Genomic DNA, 21,304 nt, shown 5'->3' with positions numbered 1-21,304 from the left:
ATTAAACTTATGGTGACACTCATTCCAATACCTGTGACTAAACCATATGGGAAATCATATTGGCACTGAAAACAACTGACATTAAAGGACCACTTTAGTGCCAGGAAAACAAACTCGTTTTCCTGGCTCTATAGTATTAATAGGTCCCCCCCTCGCGCCGTGCTGAAGGGGGAGGAAGGGGTTAAAATCTTACCTTTCTCCAGCGCCAGGTTCCCTCGGCGCTGGGGACTCTCCTCCTCCTTCCGACGTCATCGGCTGAATGCGCATGCAATGCATTCGTATGGACGCTGGCGTCTTCTCACTGTGAAAATCACAGTGAGAAGCGCGGAAGCGCCTCTAGCGGCTGCCAATGAGTCGACCACTAGAGGCTGGATTAACCCAATTGTAAACATAGAAGTTTCTCTGAAACTGCTATGTTTACAGCTGCAGGGTTAACCCTAGATGGACTTGGCACTCAGACCACTTCATTGAGTTGAAGTGGTCTGGGTGCCTATAGTGGTCCTTTAACAATACAATACGCATATTAACAAGCCTTGCTTTTCAGGTAGTGCTCATAATTGTTATAAACAGGTGGCGCAGCCCAGGCTCCACCTAGCTGGTAGAGAGCATCCGCAGACAGGAGAGCACACTAATATATAACAATACACACACTCCACCAATAATGGGCACACGGCGACTTAGACATAGGTGTAATCAAGATGTATCCGACACACACAGTCAGACAGTTCCACAACTCCCAACAGCAAACTCAGTCACACGTAATCCCAGACCACAGTGTATTGGCTGGCTGAGGGTGGCAGTTGTGGATTCAGTAGAATGGTAAGCATTGGCTGGCTGAGCATGATGGTAGTGGATTCAGTGGAATGGATAATATTGGCTGGCTGAGGGTAGTAGATTCAGAAAAATAGAAAGTATTGGCTGGCTGAGGGTGGTGGTCCTTTAGAATGGGGTTTTATGGCTGGCTGAGGGTGGTGGATCCGGTATAATGGGTAATATTGGCTGACTGAGGGTGGGCTGAGTGTGAGCCTTACAGATTGCTGGCCAATGGTTGGGATATCCCCATCTGTCTCTCTCAAAGTGGGTGGGGAGGGCTCCTTATTAAGGCCATCTGTCTGAGGCCAGCCCTTGTAAGAAAGCTTGGATGGTCTGTTGCACTGTGTATACAGAGTCAGGAGCTGGGAAACATACGCTCAGGTAACCCCTATACCAGGAGTGTCTAGCGGGGGACTCCGGTAACCCCTATACTGGTAGTGTCTAGCAGAGGGGCTTGGGTAACCCTTATACCAGGAGTGTCTAGCGGGGGACTCAGGTAACCCCTATTCTGGTAGTGTCTAGCAGAGGGACTTGGGTAACCCCTATACCAGGAGTGTCTAGCGGGGGACTCGGGTAACCCCTATACTGGTAGTGTCTAGCAGAGGGACTTGGGTAACCCTTATACCAGGAGTGTCTAGCCAGGGTGGGGTGCTCAGGTAACCCTTGTACCTGGTGTGTCTAGCCAGGGGGGCACAGGTAACTCCTATACAAGGAGTGTCTAGTCAGGGTGGGGGCTCGGGTAACCCCTATACCAGGAGTGTCTAGCCAGGGGGAGCACAGGTAACTCCTATGCCAGGAGTGTCTAGCAGGGGGGACTCGGGTAACCCCTATGCCAGGAGTGTCTAGCAGGGGGGACTCGGGTAACCCCTATGCCAGGAGTGTCTAGCAGGGGGGACTCGGGTAACCCCTATGCCAGGAGTGTCTAGCAGGGGGGACTCGGGTAACCCCTATGCCAGGAGTGTCTAGCCGGGGGAGGGGCTCGGGTAACCCCTATGCCAGGAGTGTCTAGCTGGGGGAAGGGCTCGGGTAACCCCTATCCTAAGAGTGTCTAGCCAGGGGGGCTCGGGTAACCCCTATCCTAGGAGTGTCTAGCCGGGGGGGCTCGGGTAACCCCTACACCAGGAGTGTCTAGCCCGGGGAGGGGCTCGGGTAACCCCTATCCTAGGAGTGTCTAGCCGGAGGGGCTCGGGTAACTACTATCCTAGGAGTGTCTAGCCGGGGGGGCTCGGGTAACCCCTACACCAGGAGTGTCTAGCCAGGGGGGGGCTCGGGTAAACCCATAGGTAAACATAGCAGTTTCTCTGCTATGTTTACAGCTGCGGGGTAACCCTAGATGGACCTGGCACCCAGACCACTTCATTGAGCTGAAGTGCTCTAGGTGCCTATAGTGGTCCTTTAACAATACAATACACATATTAACAAGCCTTGCTTTTCAGGTAGTGCTCATAATGGTTATAAACAGGTGGCGCAGCCCAGGCTCCACAGTTAAATCCACCTAGCTGGTAGAGCGCATCCGCAGACAGGAGAGCACACTAATATATAACAATACACACACTCCACCAATAATGGGCACAGGGAGACTTAGACATAGGTGTAATCAAGATGTATCCGACATACACAGACAGACAGTTCCACAACTCCCAACAGCAAACTCAGTCACACGTAATCCCAGCCCACAGTGTATTGGCTGGCTGAGGGTGGCAGTTGTGGATCCAGTAGAATGGTAAGCATTGGCTGGCTGAGCATGGTTGTAGTGGATCCAGTGGAATGGATAATATTGACTGGCTGAGGGTAGTAGATTCAGTAAAATAGGAAGTATTGGCTGGCTGAGGGTGGTGGTCCTTTAGAATGGGGTTTTATGGCTGGCTGAGGGTGGTGGATCCTGTATAATGGGTAATATTGGCTGACTGAGGGTGGGCTGAGTGTGAGCCTTACAGATTGCTGGCCAATGGTTGGGATATCCCCATCTGTCTCTCTCAAAGTGGGAGGGGATGGCTCCTTATTAAGGCCACCTGTCTGAGGCCGGCCCTTGTAAGAAAGCTTGGAAGGTCTGTAGCACTGTGTACACAGAGTCAGGAGCTGGGAAACATACGCTCAGGTAACCCCTATACCAGGAGTGTCTAGGGAGGACTCAGGTAACCCCTATACCGGTACTGTCTAGCAGAGGGGCTTGGGTAACCCTTATACGTGGAGTGTCTAGCCAGGGTGGGGGGCTCAGGTAACCCTTGCACCTGGAGTGTCTAGCGGGGGGGCTCAGGTAACCCTTATACCTGGAGTGTCTAGCCAGGGGGGCACAGGTAACTCCTATACAAGGAGTGTCTAGTCAGGGTGGGGGCTCGGGTAACCCCTATACCAGGAGTGTCTAGCCAGGTGGAGCACAGGTAACTCCTATGCCAGGAGTGTCTAGCCAGGTGGAGCACAGGTAACTCCTATGCCAGGAGTGTCTAGCCAGGTGGAGCACAGGTAACTCCTATGCCAGGAGTGTCTAGCAGGGGGGACTCGGGTAACCCCTATGTCAGGAGTGTCTAGCCGGGGGAGGGGCTCGGGTAACCCCTATGTCAGGAGTGTCTAGCCGGGGGAGGGGCTCGGATAACCCCTATGCCAGGAGTGTCTAGCCGGGGGAGGGGCTCAGGTAACCCCTATGCCAGGAGTGTCTAGCCGGGGGAGGGGCTCGGGTAACCCCTATGCCAGGAGTGTCTAGCCGGGGGAGGGGCTCGGGTAACCCCTATGCCAGGAGTATCTAGCCGGGGGAGGGGCTCGGGTAACCCCTATGCCAGGAGTGTCTAGCTGGGGGAGGGGCTCGGGTAACCCCTATGCCAGGAGTGTCTAGCCGGGGGAGGGGCTCGGGTAACCCCTATGCCAGGAGTGTCTAGCCGGGGGAGGGGCTCGGGTAACCGCTATGCCAGGAGTGTCTAGCCGGGGGAGGGGCTCGGGTAACCCCTATGCCAGGAGTGTCTAGCCGGGGGAGGGGCTCGGGTAACCCCTATGCCAGGAGTGTCTAGCCGGGGGAGGGGCTCGGGTAAACCCATAGGTAAACATAGCAGTTTCTCTGCTATGTTTACAGCTGCGGGGTAACCCTAGATGGACTTGGCACTCAGACCACTTCATTGAGTTGAAGTGGTCTGGGTGCCTATAGTGGTCCTTTAACAATACAATACGCATATTAACAAGCCTTGCTTTTCAGGTAGTGCTCATAATGGTTATAAACAGGTGGCGCAGCCTAGGCTCCACAGTTAAATCCACCTAGCTGGTAGAGCGCATCCGCAGACAGGAGAGCACACTAATATATAACAATACACACACTCCACCAATAATGGGCACAGGGCGACTTAGACATAGGTGTAATCAAGATGTATCCGACACACACAGACAGACAGTTCCACAACTCCCAACAGCAAACTCAGTCACACGTAATCCCAGCCCACAGTGTATTGGCTGGCTGAGGGTGGCAGTTGTGGATCCAGTAGAATGGTAAGCATTGGCTGGCTGAGCATGGTTGTAGTGGATCCAGTGGCATGGATAATATTGACTGGCTGAGGGTAGTAGATTCAGTAAAATAGGAAGTATTGGCTGGCTGAGGGTGGTGGTCCTTTAGAATGGGGTTTTATGGCTGGCTGAGGGTGGTGGATCCTGTATAATGGGTAATATTGGCTGGCTGAGGGTGGGCTGAGTGTGAGCCTTACAGATTGCTGGCCAATGGTTGGGATATCCCCATCTGTCTCTCTCAAAGTGGGAGGGGATGGCTCCTTATTAAGGCCACCTGTCTGAGGCCGGCCCTTGTAAGAAAGCTTGGAAGGTCTGTAGCACTGTGTACACAGAGTCAGGAGCTGGGAAACATACGCTCAGGTAACCCCTATACCAGGAGTGTCTAGGGAGGACTCAGGTAACCCCTATACCGGTACTGTCTAGCAGAGGGGCTTGGGTAACCCTTATACCTGGAGTGTCTAGCCAGGGTGGGGGGCTCAGGTAACCCTTGCACCTGGAGTGTCTAGCGGGGGGGGCTCAGGTAACCCTTATACCAGGAGTGTCTAGCCAGGGGGGGCTCGGGTAACCCCTATACCAGGAGTGTCTAGCCAGGGGGGGCTCGGGTAACCCCTATACCAGGAGTGTCTAGCTGGGGGAGGTGGGGCTCGGGTAACCCCTATACCAGGAGTGTCTAGCTGGGGGAGGGGGGGCTCGGGTAACCCCTATACCAGGAGTGTCTCGCCGGGGGGGCTCTCAGGTAACCCCTATACCGGGAGTGTCTAGCTGGGGGGGGGGGGGGGCTCGGGTAACCCCTATACCGGGAGTGTCTAGCCAGGGGGGGCTCGGGTAACCCCTATACCGGGAGTGTCTAGCCAGGGGGGGGGGGGTGGCTCGGGTAACCAGGAGTGTCTAGCAGACAGGAGAGCACACTAATATAACCCCTATACCGGGAGTGTCTAGCGGGGAGTCCTGAGCTCTGGCCCCCAGGGGAGGACATTGCTGGAAGCTAAAGTTGGGTGTGGCTAATTTGTTATAAATTGGTCCGTTTGGAGGGTGTAATTTGAGTTTTTTATTTTCTACATTTTCCTATGATTTCTATGTGGTATGGCTCTTGTCTGTGGGGCACTATAAAGGGTTTAGTAGATGTGGGGGTATCCGATAACATTGCTGCAAATGTATTACTTGATACTGACTGAGGTAGGTTGTTATCCCAGTATGTGCCTGAGGGTGATATGTGTTATCAACCCAAACTCTGTAGGGCCCTACTGGGGAAAGGACAGTGTGTAAAAGTGGATGCAGAATAAGTTGCTGGGAGGTAGGGCAAGATGAGCGCATAGTGGGGAGTTGGGAACTGGCTGAGGCTGTGCCAGAACCAGGGCTATTTGAAATGCCATGTGAGAGAGTGCATAGACCTTGACCTTTACAGTATCTGTCAGCACAGTCTTCAGTGATTAGAGCAGAGCAGAGTATTATAGCCTTTCCACCTATACATTAGTCGAGATTTAATGCTAGGAGTATATCTGGTTTATTCAGGCACAGTACACAGAATTTACAGACCCCCAGCATGGGGTCTCCATACAAAATAACACAAACCCCTCCCAGGTGTCCCTGTATCTGGGAGATAGTGGAGTCAGACTGGTAACTCCAATATTTGTTACAGGGAACCATACAATATACAAAAAAAACAAAACCACATTTAAATTACACAGGAATCCAACATGTATTCTATCCTCAAATAGCCTGGATCTGAGCGCCCAATTTGTTCAAAAAGCGCTCAGATCTGTTCGGTAGAAGGGAATCACCATTGGGGTAAAGTTCTAACCGGCTGGCCACAAGGTTGTAGCCCCAAACCGTTCCAGGGAGAAAGACAACGGCCGGTCCACTTTCGGGAGTTCCTGTGTGAATAAAACCCAATGATCCCCCTGGCTCATAGGGAGTGAATGCTCCCCTCATACGAATGAGTCTTTTCCCCCCCCGAAAAGAACTCTCCTAACATGTGAGAGGAGCAGTCGGTGGTACAATTTCAACGAGGTTCGCGAGTTGGAGTATTTGGAATTGGTTCCAGCCGTTTGAACAAGTACCGCTGCCTGTGTTCAGGAGACAAAATGGTAGCTGTGACAAACTGTGAGTTTGCCATGAGTTTTTGGAGGGGCCTGCTTGCCAGCTTCCTACCCTGGGACTATGGACCCTGTGATAACCCGTGTTTAAAAGTACTGTTTCTGCCCCTTGGACTTTTAACTGGAACAGATTCAAACATGTGGCGGCGGCCATCTTAAATTGTCCAGCAGTGTTTTGTCGTCGAGTGTATGGAACTGTTTTGGGCATGGGACCATGTGCACTGTGGGGCAAAAATAAGAATTCCAGGAAATTCCTGAACCCCTCAACCGATCTGGGTGATTTTTGGATATGTTGTTCTCAGAGATCGGGGCTATCAGGGGATATGTTGTATTTTGGGGTACTTTTTGGGGTTTGTAGAAATTTATGTTTTTTCTGTTCAGAGGTAATTGTTAGTCCGTTGTCTTCTTTAATTGTATCACAGGCAGAGGGGAGGGATTGTGTACACCGTAGGGGAGTGTTTGAATGTAAACCTCTTTATTGGCTTGTATGTTTTGTATTCGGTGCCCAACTAGGTCCACCTGGGCATCACTTTTGCTGTAAAACTTGTATAAAAGACCAGTGTGTGCCATTAAACTTCCTGTTCCTGATTTACCATCAATCTAGAGTCTTGTCTCTTATTGGGGGAAACTGCTACAAGGAATTGCTATGCTCTTCATACTCCCTTGGATAATCACTAAGCTCTTTTAAGAGCTTGTTCCTGCTTCGCTCTCTGGAGGAAGAGAGGTTCACCCACTGGAACCTGGAGCCTTGTCGTAGGTCCAGGGTGGGTAGGAGATGGCGAGTCCCCAAGCTGCGGCGGTTCGTGGGGTCTGCAGTACTTATGGTGTCTGGAGAAGTGCTTGGAGCCCTCGGTAAGTGTAACGGACACCTTCCGTTGACGGATGCTCCTAGCGCTTCCTGAGGACTCCAAGCACTGCAGACGACACCACAACCACCGCAGACTCCACAACCGCCGTAGCTTAGCTGGAGCCGCGCCGTCTTCCTTCCACCCTGTATGAACCTCCAGCATTCAGGACCGTGTGGGAAAGACCTCTCCTCCAAGGAGAGCGTAACAGGATCAAGCTCTCAAAAGAGCTAAGTAATAATTAAAGCTCAAGGGAATATACAGCGCATAGCAATCCCCAGTGTGAATATAGCTGTCCCCTCCAATCACGAGACAAGACTACGTGTTGAGTGTCAAGAAGAACTCTGGTTTAATGACAGGGACTCTGCTTTTATGCAAGGGAGGCGCCCACAGGCAATTGGGTATTAACCAATCACATATCGGTTACATCCCACATATTCCCTCCCCTTTGCTTAGGAGATAATTGAGTTTCCTACTGTATCTACTCCATTATCTCCAAGCTAAAACATATACATTTCTATAACTTCTAAAATATACATGTCACAAACATAAAACATACATTTTCATAATCAATCCATTGAGGGGAACAACATATTAAAAAAATGGCACGAATCAGACCAGGGGTTCAAAAGTATTTTTAAAACCCACTGCCAGCATGGCTTTCCGTCCCAAACCAGTTTCAGAGTCTTCTTCTATCCTGGAGATAATTGAGAAGTAATCCAATTATCTCCAAGGACAGAGGCAAAACTCCATTAACCACATGGCAGACAAAGGACAATAAAAGACATAAAAATACATACTGTTCAATCGCCATGGAGCCAAAGTCTTTCATACAGTCTTTCAGTATACGGCTGGGCTCCATAGCATAGCTATCTGGGGTAGCATGGCTTTAACAGTCCGCAGAAAGGCACAAATAAACCTTTCGGCAGGGAAAATAACAGGTTTGAACTGCAGGGCCATAGTCGCAGGGCAGGAGGCTAGCAATAAGTCTTCTCCAATGCCCAGTGGCAAATGGCAGTTTGTCACAGTAAGCACTAGGAGCATCCGTCGGCAGAGGTACCTAACTGGGGTTCAGGAAGCTCCATTACAGCGGCCATTGCATAAAGCATGTGCGTTCGTTTATATGAATGGCGGCTACCCAGAGAGCCCTTAAGTTAATGACTTCCTTTGAAGTTTATGAGCCAGAGAGGTGGTCTAAGTTCAGGAGGTATAAAAGGGGACTCTTCGTTCGGTCTTCGTTCAGGGACACCACCTGGCTGTGTTAGGAAGTGGGGGATCTGCCTGGCTGTGTTAGGTGGTGGTGGGTGGGGGGGGGGATCCGCCTGGCTGTGTTAGGAGGTGGTGGGTGGGGGATCCGCCTGGCTGTGTTAGGAGGTGGGGGGCAGGGGGATCCGCCTGGCTGTGTTAGGAGGTGGGGGGGGAAATCAGCCTGGCTGTGTTAGGAGGTGGTGGGTGGGGGTGGAATCTGCCTGGCTGTGTTAGGAGGTGGTGGGTGGGGGTGGAATCTGCCTGGCTGTGTTAGGAGGTGGTGGGTGGGGGTGGAATCTGCCTGGCTGTGTTAGGAGGTGGTGGGTAGGGGGGGAATCTGCCTGGCTGTGTTAGGCAGGTGGGGGGGGGGATCCGCCTGGCTGTGTTAGGAGGTGGTGGGTGGGGGGGGGGGAAATCCGCCTGGCTGTGGTTGGTGGGGGGATCCGCCTGGCTGTGTTAGGTGGTGGTGGGTGGGGGATCCGCCTGGCTGTGGTGGTGGGTGGGGGATCCGCCTGGCTGTGGTGGTGGGTGGGGAATCCGCCTGGCTGTGGTGGTGGGTGGGGGATCCGCCTGGCTGTGGTGGTGGGTGGGGGATCCGCCTGGCTGTGGTGGTGAGTGGGGGATCCGCCTGGCTGCGGTGGTGGGTGGGGGGATCCGCCTGGCTGCGGCGGTGGGTGGGGGGATCCGCCTGGCTGCGGCGGTGGGTGGGGGGATCCGCCTGGCTGCGGCGGTGGGTGGGGGGATCCGCCTGGCTGCGGCGGTGGGTGGGGGGATCCGCCTGGCTGCGGCGGTGGGTGGGGGGATCCGCCTGGCTGCGGCGGTGGGTGGGGGGATCCGCCTGGCTGCGGCGGTGGGTGGGGGGATCCGCCTGGCTGCGGCGGTGGGTGGGGGGATCCGCCTGGCTGCGGCCGTGGGTGGGGGGATCCGCCTGGCTGCGGCCGTGGGTGGGGGGATCCGCCTGGCTGCGGCGGTGGGTGGGGGGATCCGCCTGGCTGCGGTGGGGGGATCCGCCTGGCTGTGTTTGGGTGGTGGTGGGTGGGGGGGGGGAATCCGCCTGGCTGCGGTGGTGGGGGGGGGAATCCGCCTGGCTGCGGTGGTGGGGGGGGGAGTCCGCCTGGCTGCGGTGGTGGTGGGGGGAATCCGCCTGGCTGCGGTGGTGGTGGGGGGAATCCGCCTGGCTGCGGTGGTGGTGGGGGGAATCCGCCTGGCTGCGGTGGTGGTGGGGGGAATCCGCCTGGCTGCGGTGGTGGTGGGGGGAATCCGCCTGGCTGCGGTGGTGGTGGGGGGAATCCGCCTGGCTGCGGTGGTGGGGGGGGGAATCCGCCTGGCTGCGGTGGTGGGGGGGGGAATCCGCCTGGCTGCGGTGGTGGGGGGGAATCCGCCTGGCTGCGGTGGTGGGGGGGGGAATCCGCCTGGCTGCGGTGGTGGGGGGGGGAATCCGCCTGGCTGCGGTGGTGGGGGGGGGGAATCCGCCTGGCTGCGGTGGTGGGGGGGGGAATCCGCCTGGCTGCGGTGGTAGGGGGGGGAATCCGCCTGGCTGCGGTGGTGGGGGGGGGAATCCGCCTGGCTGCGGTGGTGGGGGGGGGAATCCGCCTGGCTGCGGTGGTGGGGGGGGGAATCCGCCTGGCTGCGGTGGTGGGGGGGGGAATCCGCCTGGCTGCGGTGGTGGTGGGGGGAATCCGCCTGGCTGCGGTGGTGGTGGGGGGAATCCGCCTGGCTGCGGTGGTGGGGGGGGGAATCCGCCTGGCTGCGGTGGTGGGGGGGGGAATCCGCCTGGCTGCGGTGGTGGGGGGGGGAATCCGCCTGGCTGCGGTGGTGGGGGGGGGAATCCGCCTGGCTGCGGTGGTGGGTGGGGGATCCGCCTGGCTGTGTTAGGATGGTTGTGGGTGGGGGGGGTGAATCCGCCTGGCTGTGTTAGGAGGTGGTGGGTGGGGGATTCGCCTGGCTGTGTTAGGATGGTTGTGGGTGGGGGGGGTGAATCCGCCTGGCTGTGTTAGGAGGTGGGGGGGGGGGAAATCCGCCTGGCTGTGTTAGGAGGTGGTGGGTGGGGGGGGGGGGGGAAATCCGCCTGGCTGTGGTGGTGGGTGGGTGATTCGCCTGGCTGTGTTGGGTGGTGGTGGGTGGGTGATTCGCCTGGCTGTGTTGGGTGGTGGTGGGTGGGTGATTCGCCTGGCTGTGTTGGGTGGTGGGTGGGGGGATCCGCCTGGCTGTGTTGGGTGGTGGGTGGGGGGATCCGCCTGGCTGTGGTGGGTGGGGGGATCCGCCTGGCTGTGTTGGGTGGTGGGTGGGGGGATCCGCCTGGCTGTGTTGGGTGGTGGGTGGGGGGATCCGCCTGGCTGTGTTGGGTGGTGGGTGGGGGGATCCGCCTGGCTGTGTTGGGTGGTGGGTGGGGGGATCCGCCTGGCTGTGTTGGGTGGTGGGTGGGGGGATCCGCCTGGCTGTGTTGGGTGGTGGGTGGGGGGATCCACCTGGCTGTGTTGGGTGGTGGTGGGTGGGGGGGGGGGGGATCCGCCTGGCTGTGTTGGGTGGGGGGGGTCTGCTTTCTAATTAACACTGCTTCTTTTATCAATAACAGAATAAAATGTTGGTGCAGCTACAATGAATGTAAAATGATCTAGTGAGTAACATAATAGGAATGTCATTGGTGAATTAAGTTATAATGGAGCAAATCCTCTTATTCTCAAAATAAAAGATGAACTGTATATCGCTGGGATCTGTCCTTTCTCACAGTCCTTTTCATTGCCATAAAACCCCTTCTCCTCTTGTTGCAGGCAGCATGTCTTCGGCAGAGACCGAATCTGAGACCACGACAGACAGGTACGCAAGTCCACCTCACTGGATTCTGAAGCCAGGTCTATGACTACAGCATTAGTTGAGACGATATATCTGAAGGAGATCCCACATCTTTCTCATTTATACCAAATATTTTCTAATTGCAGCTTTGTGAATATCTCAGAGTGTGAGGTAGACAAAGACCAAACGTGTGAGGCCACATGTGAGAAAGACAAAGAGCAGCCTCCAGAGGCTGCAAGCAAGGAAGACAAGGGTGAAGAGCAGCCCCAAGACGCCACCACTGAGGAAGATAAAGGAAATGAGCAGCCCCAAGAGGCCACCACTGCGGACAACCAGAGGAAAGAGCAGCTCCCAGATGCCACCAGTGAGGACAACCAGGGGAAAGTGCAGCCCCCAGATGCCACCAGTGAGGACAACCAGGGGAAAGTGCAGCCCCCAGATGCCACCAGTGAGGACAACCAGGGGAAAGAGCATCCCCCAGAGGCCCCCAGTGAGGACAACCAGGGGAAAGAGCAGCCCCCAGAGGCCCCCAGTGAGGACAACCAGGGGAAAGAGCAGCCCCCAGAGGCCCCCAGTGAGGACAACCAGGGGAAAGAGCAGCCCCCAGAGGCCCCCAGTGAGGACAACCAGGGGAAAGAGCAGCCCCCAGAGGCCCCCAGTGAGGACAACCAGGGGAAAGAGCAGCCCCCAGAGGCCCCCAGTGAGGACAACCAGGGGAAAGAGCAGCCCCCAGAGACCCCCAGTGAGGACAACCAGGGGAAAGAGGCCCCCAGTGAGGACAACCAGGGGAAAGAGGCCCCCAGTGAGGACAACCAGGGGAAAGAGGCCCCCAGTGAGGACAACCAGGGGAAAGAGGCCCCCAGTGAGGACAACCAGGGGAAAGAGGCCCCCAGTGAGGACAACCAGGGGAAAGAGGCCCCCAGTGAGGACAACCAGGGGAAAGAGGCCCCCAGTGAGGACAACCAGGGGAAAGAGGCCCCCAGTGAGGACAACCAGGGGAAAGAGGCCCCCAGTGAGGACAACCAGGGGAGAGAGCAGTCCCCAGAGGCCACCAGTGAGGGAGACGAGGGTAGAGAGCAGACCACAAGTAAGAATGACAGATCAAAAAGGGCTACATGTGAGAATGAATCCAAAGGCAAATCACATGACTCCTTACATACAGAGCCCAACACGCAGACCTTGGAGCCAATATTGGAGATCAGGACAGATGGTGCAGGTAAGCCACTTAGAGTAAAACCATATCTCCCAAGTGTCCCTATTTAGGAGGACAGTCCCTATTTTGGGCCCTAAGTGTATAACAGTGCTCCACAGCAATAATACTCCCAGTAATGTGTCTGAATGTATAACAGTGCTCCACAGCAATAATACTCCCAGTAATGTGTCTGAGTGTATAACAGAACTTTACAGCAATAATACTCCCAGTAATGTGCCTGATTGTATAACAGAGCTCCACAGCAATAATACTCCCAGTAATGTATCTTTAAACTGCAATAAATGTGTTTAGAAATCAGTCTGTATATAAGATACATTGTACTTCTTATAAATTACATTTAGTTATATAAATTATGAGTGAGTTACAACAGTCACACCCCCCACTAAAGTTTCCATCTTTTTCCATACCTCCCAACATTTTGAATGGAAAAACATTAAAAGCTTCAATTGGGCGATTTTAAGCAGCCGCCTAAAGCTTGGCGCTGATTGTGGCCTCGTGACTATCTACATTGGCATACTAACCTGTCCCTGACCAAGGGCCTGACGGCTTGCCCTGTATGCCGCCAGATGTGAGGCCCCTCCACCCGGTCTGCCCTGGGGGAGAGAGCCCATCGATGCTGGTGTGCAGGGCTGCAGACCGTGACATTAGTGTCTCACGATCTCAGCCAATCGGATTGTTGCCGTTGCGGGAACGCTCTGACATTTCTGAAGATCGCAAGAAACTTACCACACTTACCACACTTTCTGCAGCTCTGTACCCAGGGGACCAGGTATCAAGGGCACCGGACCACTAGAGAATTTACTACTTAAAAAAAGATATGCAAGCGTGGGGAGTCTGGTCACTGACACACAGCCTCCCTTCCGCAAACGGTATTGTCCCCTATCACCTCCCCACACGGTATTGTCCCCTGTCCCCTTCAAACACACAGCCCAGAAGATGGTGACAGTTCGGGTGCACCGACCGCAAACGGAACGCAGATTCCACCTCGGCCTTGGCCAACAAGGCCCCCCGGGCCTGTGGCCCTCACCATGTCAGCCGCCGCGTCAAAAGACACATAAGATACTCGACGGAGTACCGAAGAGATGTCATCAGTCACTGAACACCCCCTGGGGGGGCGACAAATGGTGAATCAGACGGCTCCTCTTTTAATACCACCCCCAGGGGGGGGACCCGCGAGTCTGGTAGTGGAGGGCCCTTAAAGGGATCAGCCACGTGGCCCAGAGATACTACTTTGCCCAGTTTTCCCTAGCCACCTGTGGGAACTCCCGAACTGACCAAAGGTTCCTAACCAGCAGGGAAGGGGGGTGACTGGTGAAAAGAATCCACAACCCATGCACTAACCCGCCGAACAGGATGTCTGCCATTTGACAATTCCTATAGCGTGCGAGCCAAGGGCGCATCACGCCTACAACCACCGGCGCCGTTGCCTTCAGACCCAAAGTCTGCTTTCTCGCCAATTTTCCCCCTGCTTAACGCAGTGGGAGACGGAATTGGCTCCCCCAAAGGTGCAACATGCAAGCTTGAAATGGAGGGGTGTGTACCGCCAACCGTGGCCAGAAATGCTCGTCATGTTTCCACCCCCCTGCCCGCCATAGATACAAGCACTCCAAATGTTGTCCTGTCCACAGAATAATGTGGAGCACTTTTGCAGGCCTTTACCCCAATAACCCTGGCAAGTATTGAAAATGCGCGAATCCAGTTACCAAAAGTAACTGTTCCACATCCTTCTCCACCAACGGAACCCTCCTCCCCCCAACGGCAGCACCAGTGTGCCCTGCGCAGTCCCACAGGGCCCACTGGCCCTGGTACAGGTCCGCCGTCGCGTCTGCACCAGGCCGACCGGATTTTGCCGACTGTCTTCTGGCACCCCCGGTCCACTGTACAAGGCCAGAGTGCATATCGGGAACCTCTGGGGGACCAGACCGCGTGCCAGACACGCGGGCCTGGTGGCACCTCAGGCCCACGCTCCGGCTCCTTGAAAGGGCCCGGGCGCCACATCAGGACTTAAACTAGCAGGTGGGCGTGATCGCCCGACCCGTGCTCATGCAGCCCACAGGGACTGTGGCCGCGAGGTAGGCCCCAATAGAGGCCTGGCCATGTGAAGGAACCGCGACGGTGGCCAAACAAGGTGAAGGTGAGCAAATTGCTCATGTGACAAACTGCCATTTGCCACTGGGCATTGGAGAGGACTGATCTCTAGCCTCCTGCCCTGCGACTATGGCCCTGGGATGTATTGCCCTTTAAGAACTGCATTTGGGCATAATGGATTTGTATAATGCTGTTCCTGGCCCTTTAAATACTTTGGAGCAGTGTTACAACTTTTAAACTGGCACTTCGAACACAGTAGAAGTGCCGAAGTCGTCGAAGTGGCCGCCATTCAACAAACGAACACATGGCTGCCATTTTAACTTATTCGAACACTTTCAGCGGTGTGTGCAGCCAAATCTATGGAATTGTTTGCGGCTACCCAATTGCACAAACACCACTGACCCGTACCTTCTTCGACACTGCGGCTGGAGACTGAGTCCTGTTCGAACGCTCGTTCGAATGGGACTTAGTAATTTTCTCGGTGCAAAATAGACCGACCGCACAGCCCAAATCCATGGAACTGTTTTGGGCAGGAAAATGTCAGCCATAAAGGACTTCCAGCTAACTCTTTAACCCCTGGATGGAATTGGCTGAATTTTGGACAGGTTTGTAAGTAAAGTGTGCTGATTAATAATATGTGACTTATTAATATTGGATGTATAGTTTTGGAGTTATAAAAATGTATAAGTTTTAGCTTGGAGATAATTGAGTAGATACAGTAAGAAACTCAATTATCTCCCAAGCAGAGGGGAAGGAATCTGTGGGATGTAACCGTTATCTGGTTGGTTAATGCCTAATTGCCTGTGGGCGTCTCCCTTGCAGGGGAGGATTGCTAAAAGCAGAGTACCTGCCATTAAACATCAGTTCTTCTTTTACCCTCTGTGGCGAAACCGACCTCGCCACGTGTCCTTGGAGGGGGCTGATTGCCCGCCTCTTGCCTTTGGACTATGGACCAGACTTTATGGGAATGTGATACCCCAGATAGCCATACCATGGAGCCTATTCATATAATGAAAGACTATGGGAAAGACTTTAGCTCCATGGCAATTGTACTGTGTGAGTAGGATCTGCGCGCTATTCGGTAGTTTTGTGCGTGCAGATCCCAGCTATCTGGGGATAGGTGAAATGTCTGTGTGTTATGTGTAAATGTGACTTTATGTATTTTAAAGTGTTTTATGTTGTTTTGCAACCATGTGGTTAATGGAGTCTGCCTTTAGTCCTGGGTAATTGGATTACTTCTCCAATTAACTCCAGGGCAGAAGGGAGGAAACCAGGGTGCATTGTGGGGATGTTTTTCTGCCAGCCAGAAAGGAACAAAAGATACTTTTAGTAACTTTTGAACCCCTGGTCGGATTCATGCCATTTTTTTAATATGTTGTTCCCCTGAATGGATTGATTGTGGATATGTATTTGTATGTGAATGTGAATGTGATGTATGGTTTTAAAGTTATGAAAGTTGTGTAAAAGTATATTTTACACTGTATGCATAATGGGATTATGTGTCACACTAAGGGGAGGGGATGTGTGGGAGGTAACATCTATGTCATTGGTTCTTTTATGCCTCCCCCTGGGTGTGGCCTGTATGTGTGAGTTGGAAATAAAAGCCAGGCTGGATGAGCCAGTCCAGAGTTCCTGTTTTACCCTCAAAGTGATGTGTCGTCTCATTATTGGGGGAAGGATTTATTGCATGCTGTTCCAGTTGACTGCTAGGAGTACAAGCCTATTCGTATGGTTCCTATTCAATGGTCTACAGCATTCATATGCTTGGGAGAATTTAAAGGTTTCTCGGATTCGGTGATTGTGGTGTCTGCCAGAGTGCTTGGAGTCCTCAGGAAGCACTAGGAGCATCCATTAACGGAGGTACTCAGTCGGGGTGCCAGGTGATCCGTTACACCCTCAATCTAGAGTCCTGTCTCTTATTGGGGGAAACTGCTAGAAGGGATTGCTATGCTCTGCATATTCTCTTAGCTAATCACTTCTAAGCTCTTGTAAGAGCTTGTTCCTGCTTCACTCTCTTGGAGGAGAGGTTCACCCACTGGAACCTGGAGCCTGGTCGTAGGTCCAGGGTGGGTAGGAGACGGCGAGACCCCAACCAAGCTGCGGCGGTTCGTGGGGTTTGCAGTGGTTGTGGTGTCTGGCGGAGCGCTTGGAGCCCTCTGTAAGCGCTAGGAGCATCCTTCAACGAGGTACCCAGTCGGGGTGCCAGGTGATCCTTTACAGCTCACTCAAGTACCGGCCATCCAGTTTGCTGGCCAGAATCCCAACAGGCACTGAGGTATGATGATCCTGCCCCACTACAAACCCATAACCACTCACCTAAACACATACAGCCAATCACTAGCACCATCCCCACATTCATACATGTGCTCTTGTCCGTTTAGCTGTGCTGACTCCCCAGGGCCTCATACACTCAACTCCCTGTGAGTGGGTGGGTCTTGTAGGCATAAGGTTTATAGGCTGGCCTTGTAGGCTCACGGTCAGGCCCTGTAAGGGACCCCAAAAAATGGAGCTGGTTCCTGTTCGTTGTTTTTTGTGATCACTGCGTCCAGAGAGCGTGTTTTAACAAAAGACCAGTTCTGCCAGACTGCAGCCTGAGCCCATCATCATCCTCTTGTCCTCATCTGGTGGTAAGTAGGCAATCCAATATATTATTAGTGGCACTAATCTCTAATTTACCTCATATTAAAGGGACACTATAGTCACCAGCGTAATGTAGTGGTTCTGGTGTCTATAGCCTGTCCCTGAGGCTTTTTAATGTAAACACACTGCCTTTTCAGAGAAAAGACACACTGCAGCACTGCTGTTGGTTCAAATGGGTGGGGCATTGTGATGTCACATGGTGGGCGGAGCATATGGGCCCACGGCGGCAAAAATCCTTGCACCAGCCCTGACTCCTTATACACACAGTGCAATAGAACTACAGTTCCTTATACACACTACTTAAACATACTCCTAGGCCTCCAGTGATAGGCCATCAGTCTGCTCCTTGCAGTGCCCCCACCTTCTGACCTGTTCCGTGAGGGCCTATGGGCAAATCCAGACCTCATGCGCGCTCCCTCTAAAATGGGTGCGTGTGTGCCCACTTTAGAACCTTAGAGGGAACAGTGATACTGGTGTTAAACTGTATATTTAACACTGTAACAGACACCTTCCGTTAATGGATGCTTCCTAGCTTGCGCCGAGGACCACAAGCACCGCACTGGACACCACAACCATCGCAGACTCCACAACCGCCGTAGCTTAATTGGAGCCTCGCCATCTTCCGTCCACCCCGGAATCAGCTTCTGTCCTCCAGGCCCGTGTGGGGAAGACCTCTCCTCCAGGAGAGCTTATCAGGAACAAGAGCTAAGTGATTAAAGCTCAAGGGAGTATGCAGAGCATAGCAATCCCCAGTGTGATTATAACAGCTCCCTCCAATAATGAGACAAGGCTACGTATTGAGGGTCAAGAAGATCTGATGTTTAATGGCAGGTTCTCTGCTTTTATGCAGTGCTCCCCTGCAAGGGAGATGCCCACAGGCAATTAGGCATTAACCAACCAGATAACGGTTACATCCCACAGATTCCCTCCCCTCTGCTTGGGAGATAATTGAGTTTCTTACTGTATCTCCTCAATTATCTCCAAGCTAAAAAATCATTAATTTTTATGCATTTTTATAACTCCAAAACTATACATCCAATGTTATTAAAAGTCACATATTATTAATCAGCACACTTTACTTACAAACCTGTCTAAAATTCAGCTAATTCCATCCAGGGGTTAAAGAGTTAGCTGGAAGTCCTTTATGACCGACCGCAAGCACATTTTCCTGCCCAAAACAGTTCCATGGATTTGGGCTGTGCGGTCGGTCTATATTACACCGGGAAATTGACTAAGTCCCATTCGCTGACCGCGTTTGAATAAGTGCCGCCACGTGTTCGTTTGTTGAATGGCGGCCACTTTGACGACTTCGGCACTTCGACTGCATCCGAAGTGCCAGTTTAAAAGTTTGTAACACTGTTCCAAAGCATTTAAAGGGCCAGGAACAACATTATAAAAGTCCATTATGCTCAAATGCAGTTCTTAAAGGGCAATACATTCCAGGGCCATAGTCGCAGGGCAGGAGGCTAGCGATCAGTCCTCTCCGATGACCAATGGCAAATGGCAGTTTGTCACAAACACCATTCTAAAATCACATCAGAGTTATTAGGAGAATTAACCATGGAATCCCCACCCATGCGGCCCCTGCTTACAGTAACATAGCTTAGTGGTACAAGTCGGTCCCTCATAGCTTTCTTAATGTGTTTATCATACAGATTTTCAGTTCCAGTTTGTTAAGGTTTCTAGCACTGCAGGGGTAGGTGTCATACCTTGTGGTACATGCCCATCACTGGTCCATTATCCAGCATTCCTGGTTCTGAGCTGAACAATCTGTTTCAGACACTGATTGGTCTCTGGCCCCAGCGGATAAACTATGGACTGTGCGGAGGGATGGGGCAGTACAGCTGAGGACAAAACATGACCCAGACATTCGCCCACCGGTCACAGTACCCCAGTTCTTTGCCCAAGCAGTGAAGCAGTACAGTCTGAAGGTGGCACTGTGTGTGAAGCGGGCTGATGGGTGGCATGACATCACATACGCTGAGTATGAGCAGCAGACACGGTGTGTAGCCAGAGCGCTCCTGAGGGTGAGTAGAGTACCAGCTCTGTGGTCCAGGCATACTTCACCTGTGTGATTAGGCACATATTCTCCATATACAATGGTGGCCCTTGGCAAGAGGCCCTAGTGGCCCAAAACAGGTGGCTGGTTTTCTTGTTAACAGGATCTACAAATTTAATGTTTCCTGAAAGGCTCTATAGAAGCCCCTAGCATAGATTCCATCCTCTTCTCATATCATCTTGAGATATGAAAATTCTGCAATGTTCCTGCAATTTAAATGATCTTAATGTCTCTGGAACTACCAATACATTGAAGTGCATCCATACTGACTGCTCTAACAAGCGCTATTATCCCCCTCATTGAGCTTCCTCTGCCTGGGTTGCCATGCTGTATAAATTATTTTAGAATGTCTGGTGCCCTCTTTGTTCTTAACTCGTGTCCTTGTTTTGTAGTTTGGGCTAGAGCGTTTCCATGGGGTTCTCATTCTTGGATGGAGCTCTCCAGAATGGTTCATGGCAGCACTTGGGTCCATCATGGCCGGGTTAGTATCCCATCTTTCAGCCTGGATAAAGATGTGGTATGTCTTCAGAATGGGCCATAACACTTATCTTAATGATTTCATGTCACTGTTGCTCACATTTTTTGTTCTGCAGGGGTTTGGCCATTGGTGTCAACCCATCCTGCCCTGCTTCTTTCTGCCAGGAGGTGGCACTGAGCGCAGGGGTTCAGGTGGTGATTGTTCAGGATCATGGACAGCTTGAGAAGGTCCTGCAGGTCAGAGAAGGCACAAACGTTTGGCCATCACTCTCCAGATAGGCCCCTTTAGACTGGTTGTGGGGACTGATTTGGTGTTGGCAGGTGACTCATTTCCACTGTTTTTTACCCTTAGGTGCAAGAGAAATTACCACAAGTGAAGGCAATCGTACAATGGGAGGGAAACCTCAAAAGCCAAGAAGCCAATAAGGTTCAATTGTATACGGTACGTTCACTCCTCCTTTCCATCACCCTCCCCAGTCTGTGTTCCCCAGACCATTTGAAGACTAGTTATCCGCCATCTTCCTAAATACTGTAGTACACTGTCTATACATTTTCTCTAAATCGGTATTCATTGTTTTTTTACAGTGGGATCACCTAATGACTCTGGGCAAAGATGTCAGCAGAACCAGTCTGGATACCATCCTAAAATGCCAAAAGGCCAACCAGTGCTGTGCTGTGATGTATGCCACTGGGGTGACAACTGACAAGAGAGGGGTCATGCTAAGTCACGACAATGTGAGGGGTGACATCACTAGAAACATGGGGTGCTTCTGTGTGCTCTTCTTGGTATATCACTGGGGGCTTTAGAGAGGGTCTGATGGTCATACAAGGGAGTTCAAGCCATATGTACCAATTCCACATGGGCTCCATGGCACTCTTCATAGTTTGTGTTGGAGTTCTCCTGGAATTCTAACACTGTTGGTTTCACGTCCTTAAGCTGTTCTTGCTCACTGAGACATTCTCTGGAGTCGTGGGAGGCAATATGGCAGACCTTCAATCAGGAGTGAACTAATCGTCATATGGATAGTACTTCCATGGGACACAGGATAGCAATTCACTAGTGACATTAAAGAGAATATCAGATGATGGCCACCTTGTTTTGAGTCATATTGATTGTTTCCTAGGTGTGGCTGAAATTGTGTAATTCTCAATGTTGTGGATTTGAATGGTTTGTGTGTACTGTGCTGCCTCCTAGAGGTCACTCTGGACATTAGTCAATGAGTTCCTAAACATGCTACATCTACCGTGACTTAATGCTGTCCAAACCATTACAGTAATGGCAGCCTGGGCTCATTGGGTAAGAGGCCATTTTAAAGGGAACCGCAGATAATGACTATGGTTAGATGGTACATTTAATCAATTTTAAAGCAGTCCCATATTTTCTACTGGTATGTGTAACACACCCCTCTCCCTCTGCTGTAGGTGACTTGGATGTCTCATTCAGTCCGTGAGATGCTAAATTTGGGGCCTAATGAGGTGGTGGTCAGTTACCAGCCCCTGAACGACATGACTATCCAGATGTCTGATCTTTGGCTTCCGCTCTCCT

The 21,304-nt window shown here is 52.6% G+C and overlaps 1 protein-coding gene across 1 annotated transcript in view; it reads left to right on the top strand.

Annotated features, from left to right (window-relative positions):
• The first annotated feature begins 4,619 nt into the window (after positions 1-4,619).
• The window catches only part of LOC134610516 (long-chain-fatty-acid--CoA ligase ACSBG2-like), a 63,396-nt gene continuing 46,711 nt past the window's right edge, over positions 4,620-21,304 (top strand). Inside the window, exons 1-9 of the mRNA XM_063453482.1 lie at positions 4,620-4,659; positions 11,260-11,305; positions 11,428-12,497; positions 19,002-19,249; positions 19,674-19,762; positions 19,875-19,995; positions 20,111-20,200; positions 20,344-20,493; positions 21,181-21,304. The exon at positions 21,181-21,304 is cut by the window's right edge and continues 41 nt beyond it. Of these exons, the coding sequence (XP_063309552.1) occupies positions 11,265-11,305; positions 11,428-12,497; positions 19,002-19,249; positions 19,674-19,762; positions 19,875-19,995; positions 20,111-20,200; positions 20,344-20,493; positions 21,181-21,304 (1,933 nt within the window). The 5' untranslated portion in view covers positions 4,620-4,659; positions 11,260-11,264. The remainder of the gene's footprint in view (positions 4,660-11,259; positions 11,306-11,427; positions 12,498-19,001; positions 19,250-19,673; positions 19,763-19,874; positions 19,996-20,110; positions 20,201-20,343; positions 20,494-21,180) is intronic.

This window comes from Pelobates fuscus, chromosome 5 (genome assembly GCF_036172605.1).
Source record: "Pelobates fuscus isolate aPelFus1 chromosome 5, aPelFus1.pri, whole genome shotgun sequence".
Lineage (NCBI taxonomy): Eukaryota > Metazoa > Chordata > Amphibia > Anura > Pelobatidae > Pelobates > Pelobates fuscus.
Note: the sequence above shows the minus strand (reverse complement) of the source record. Positions and strands in the feature narration are given on the sequence as shown.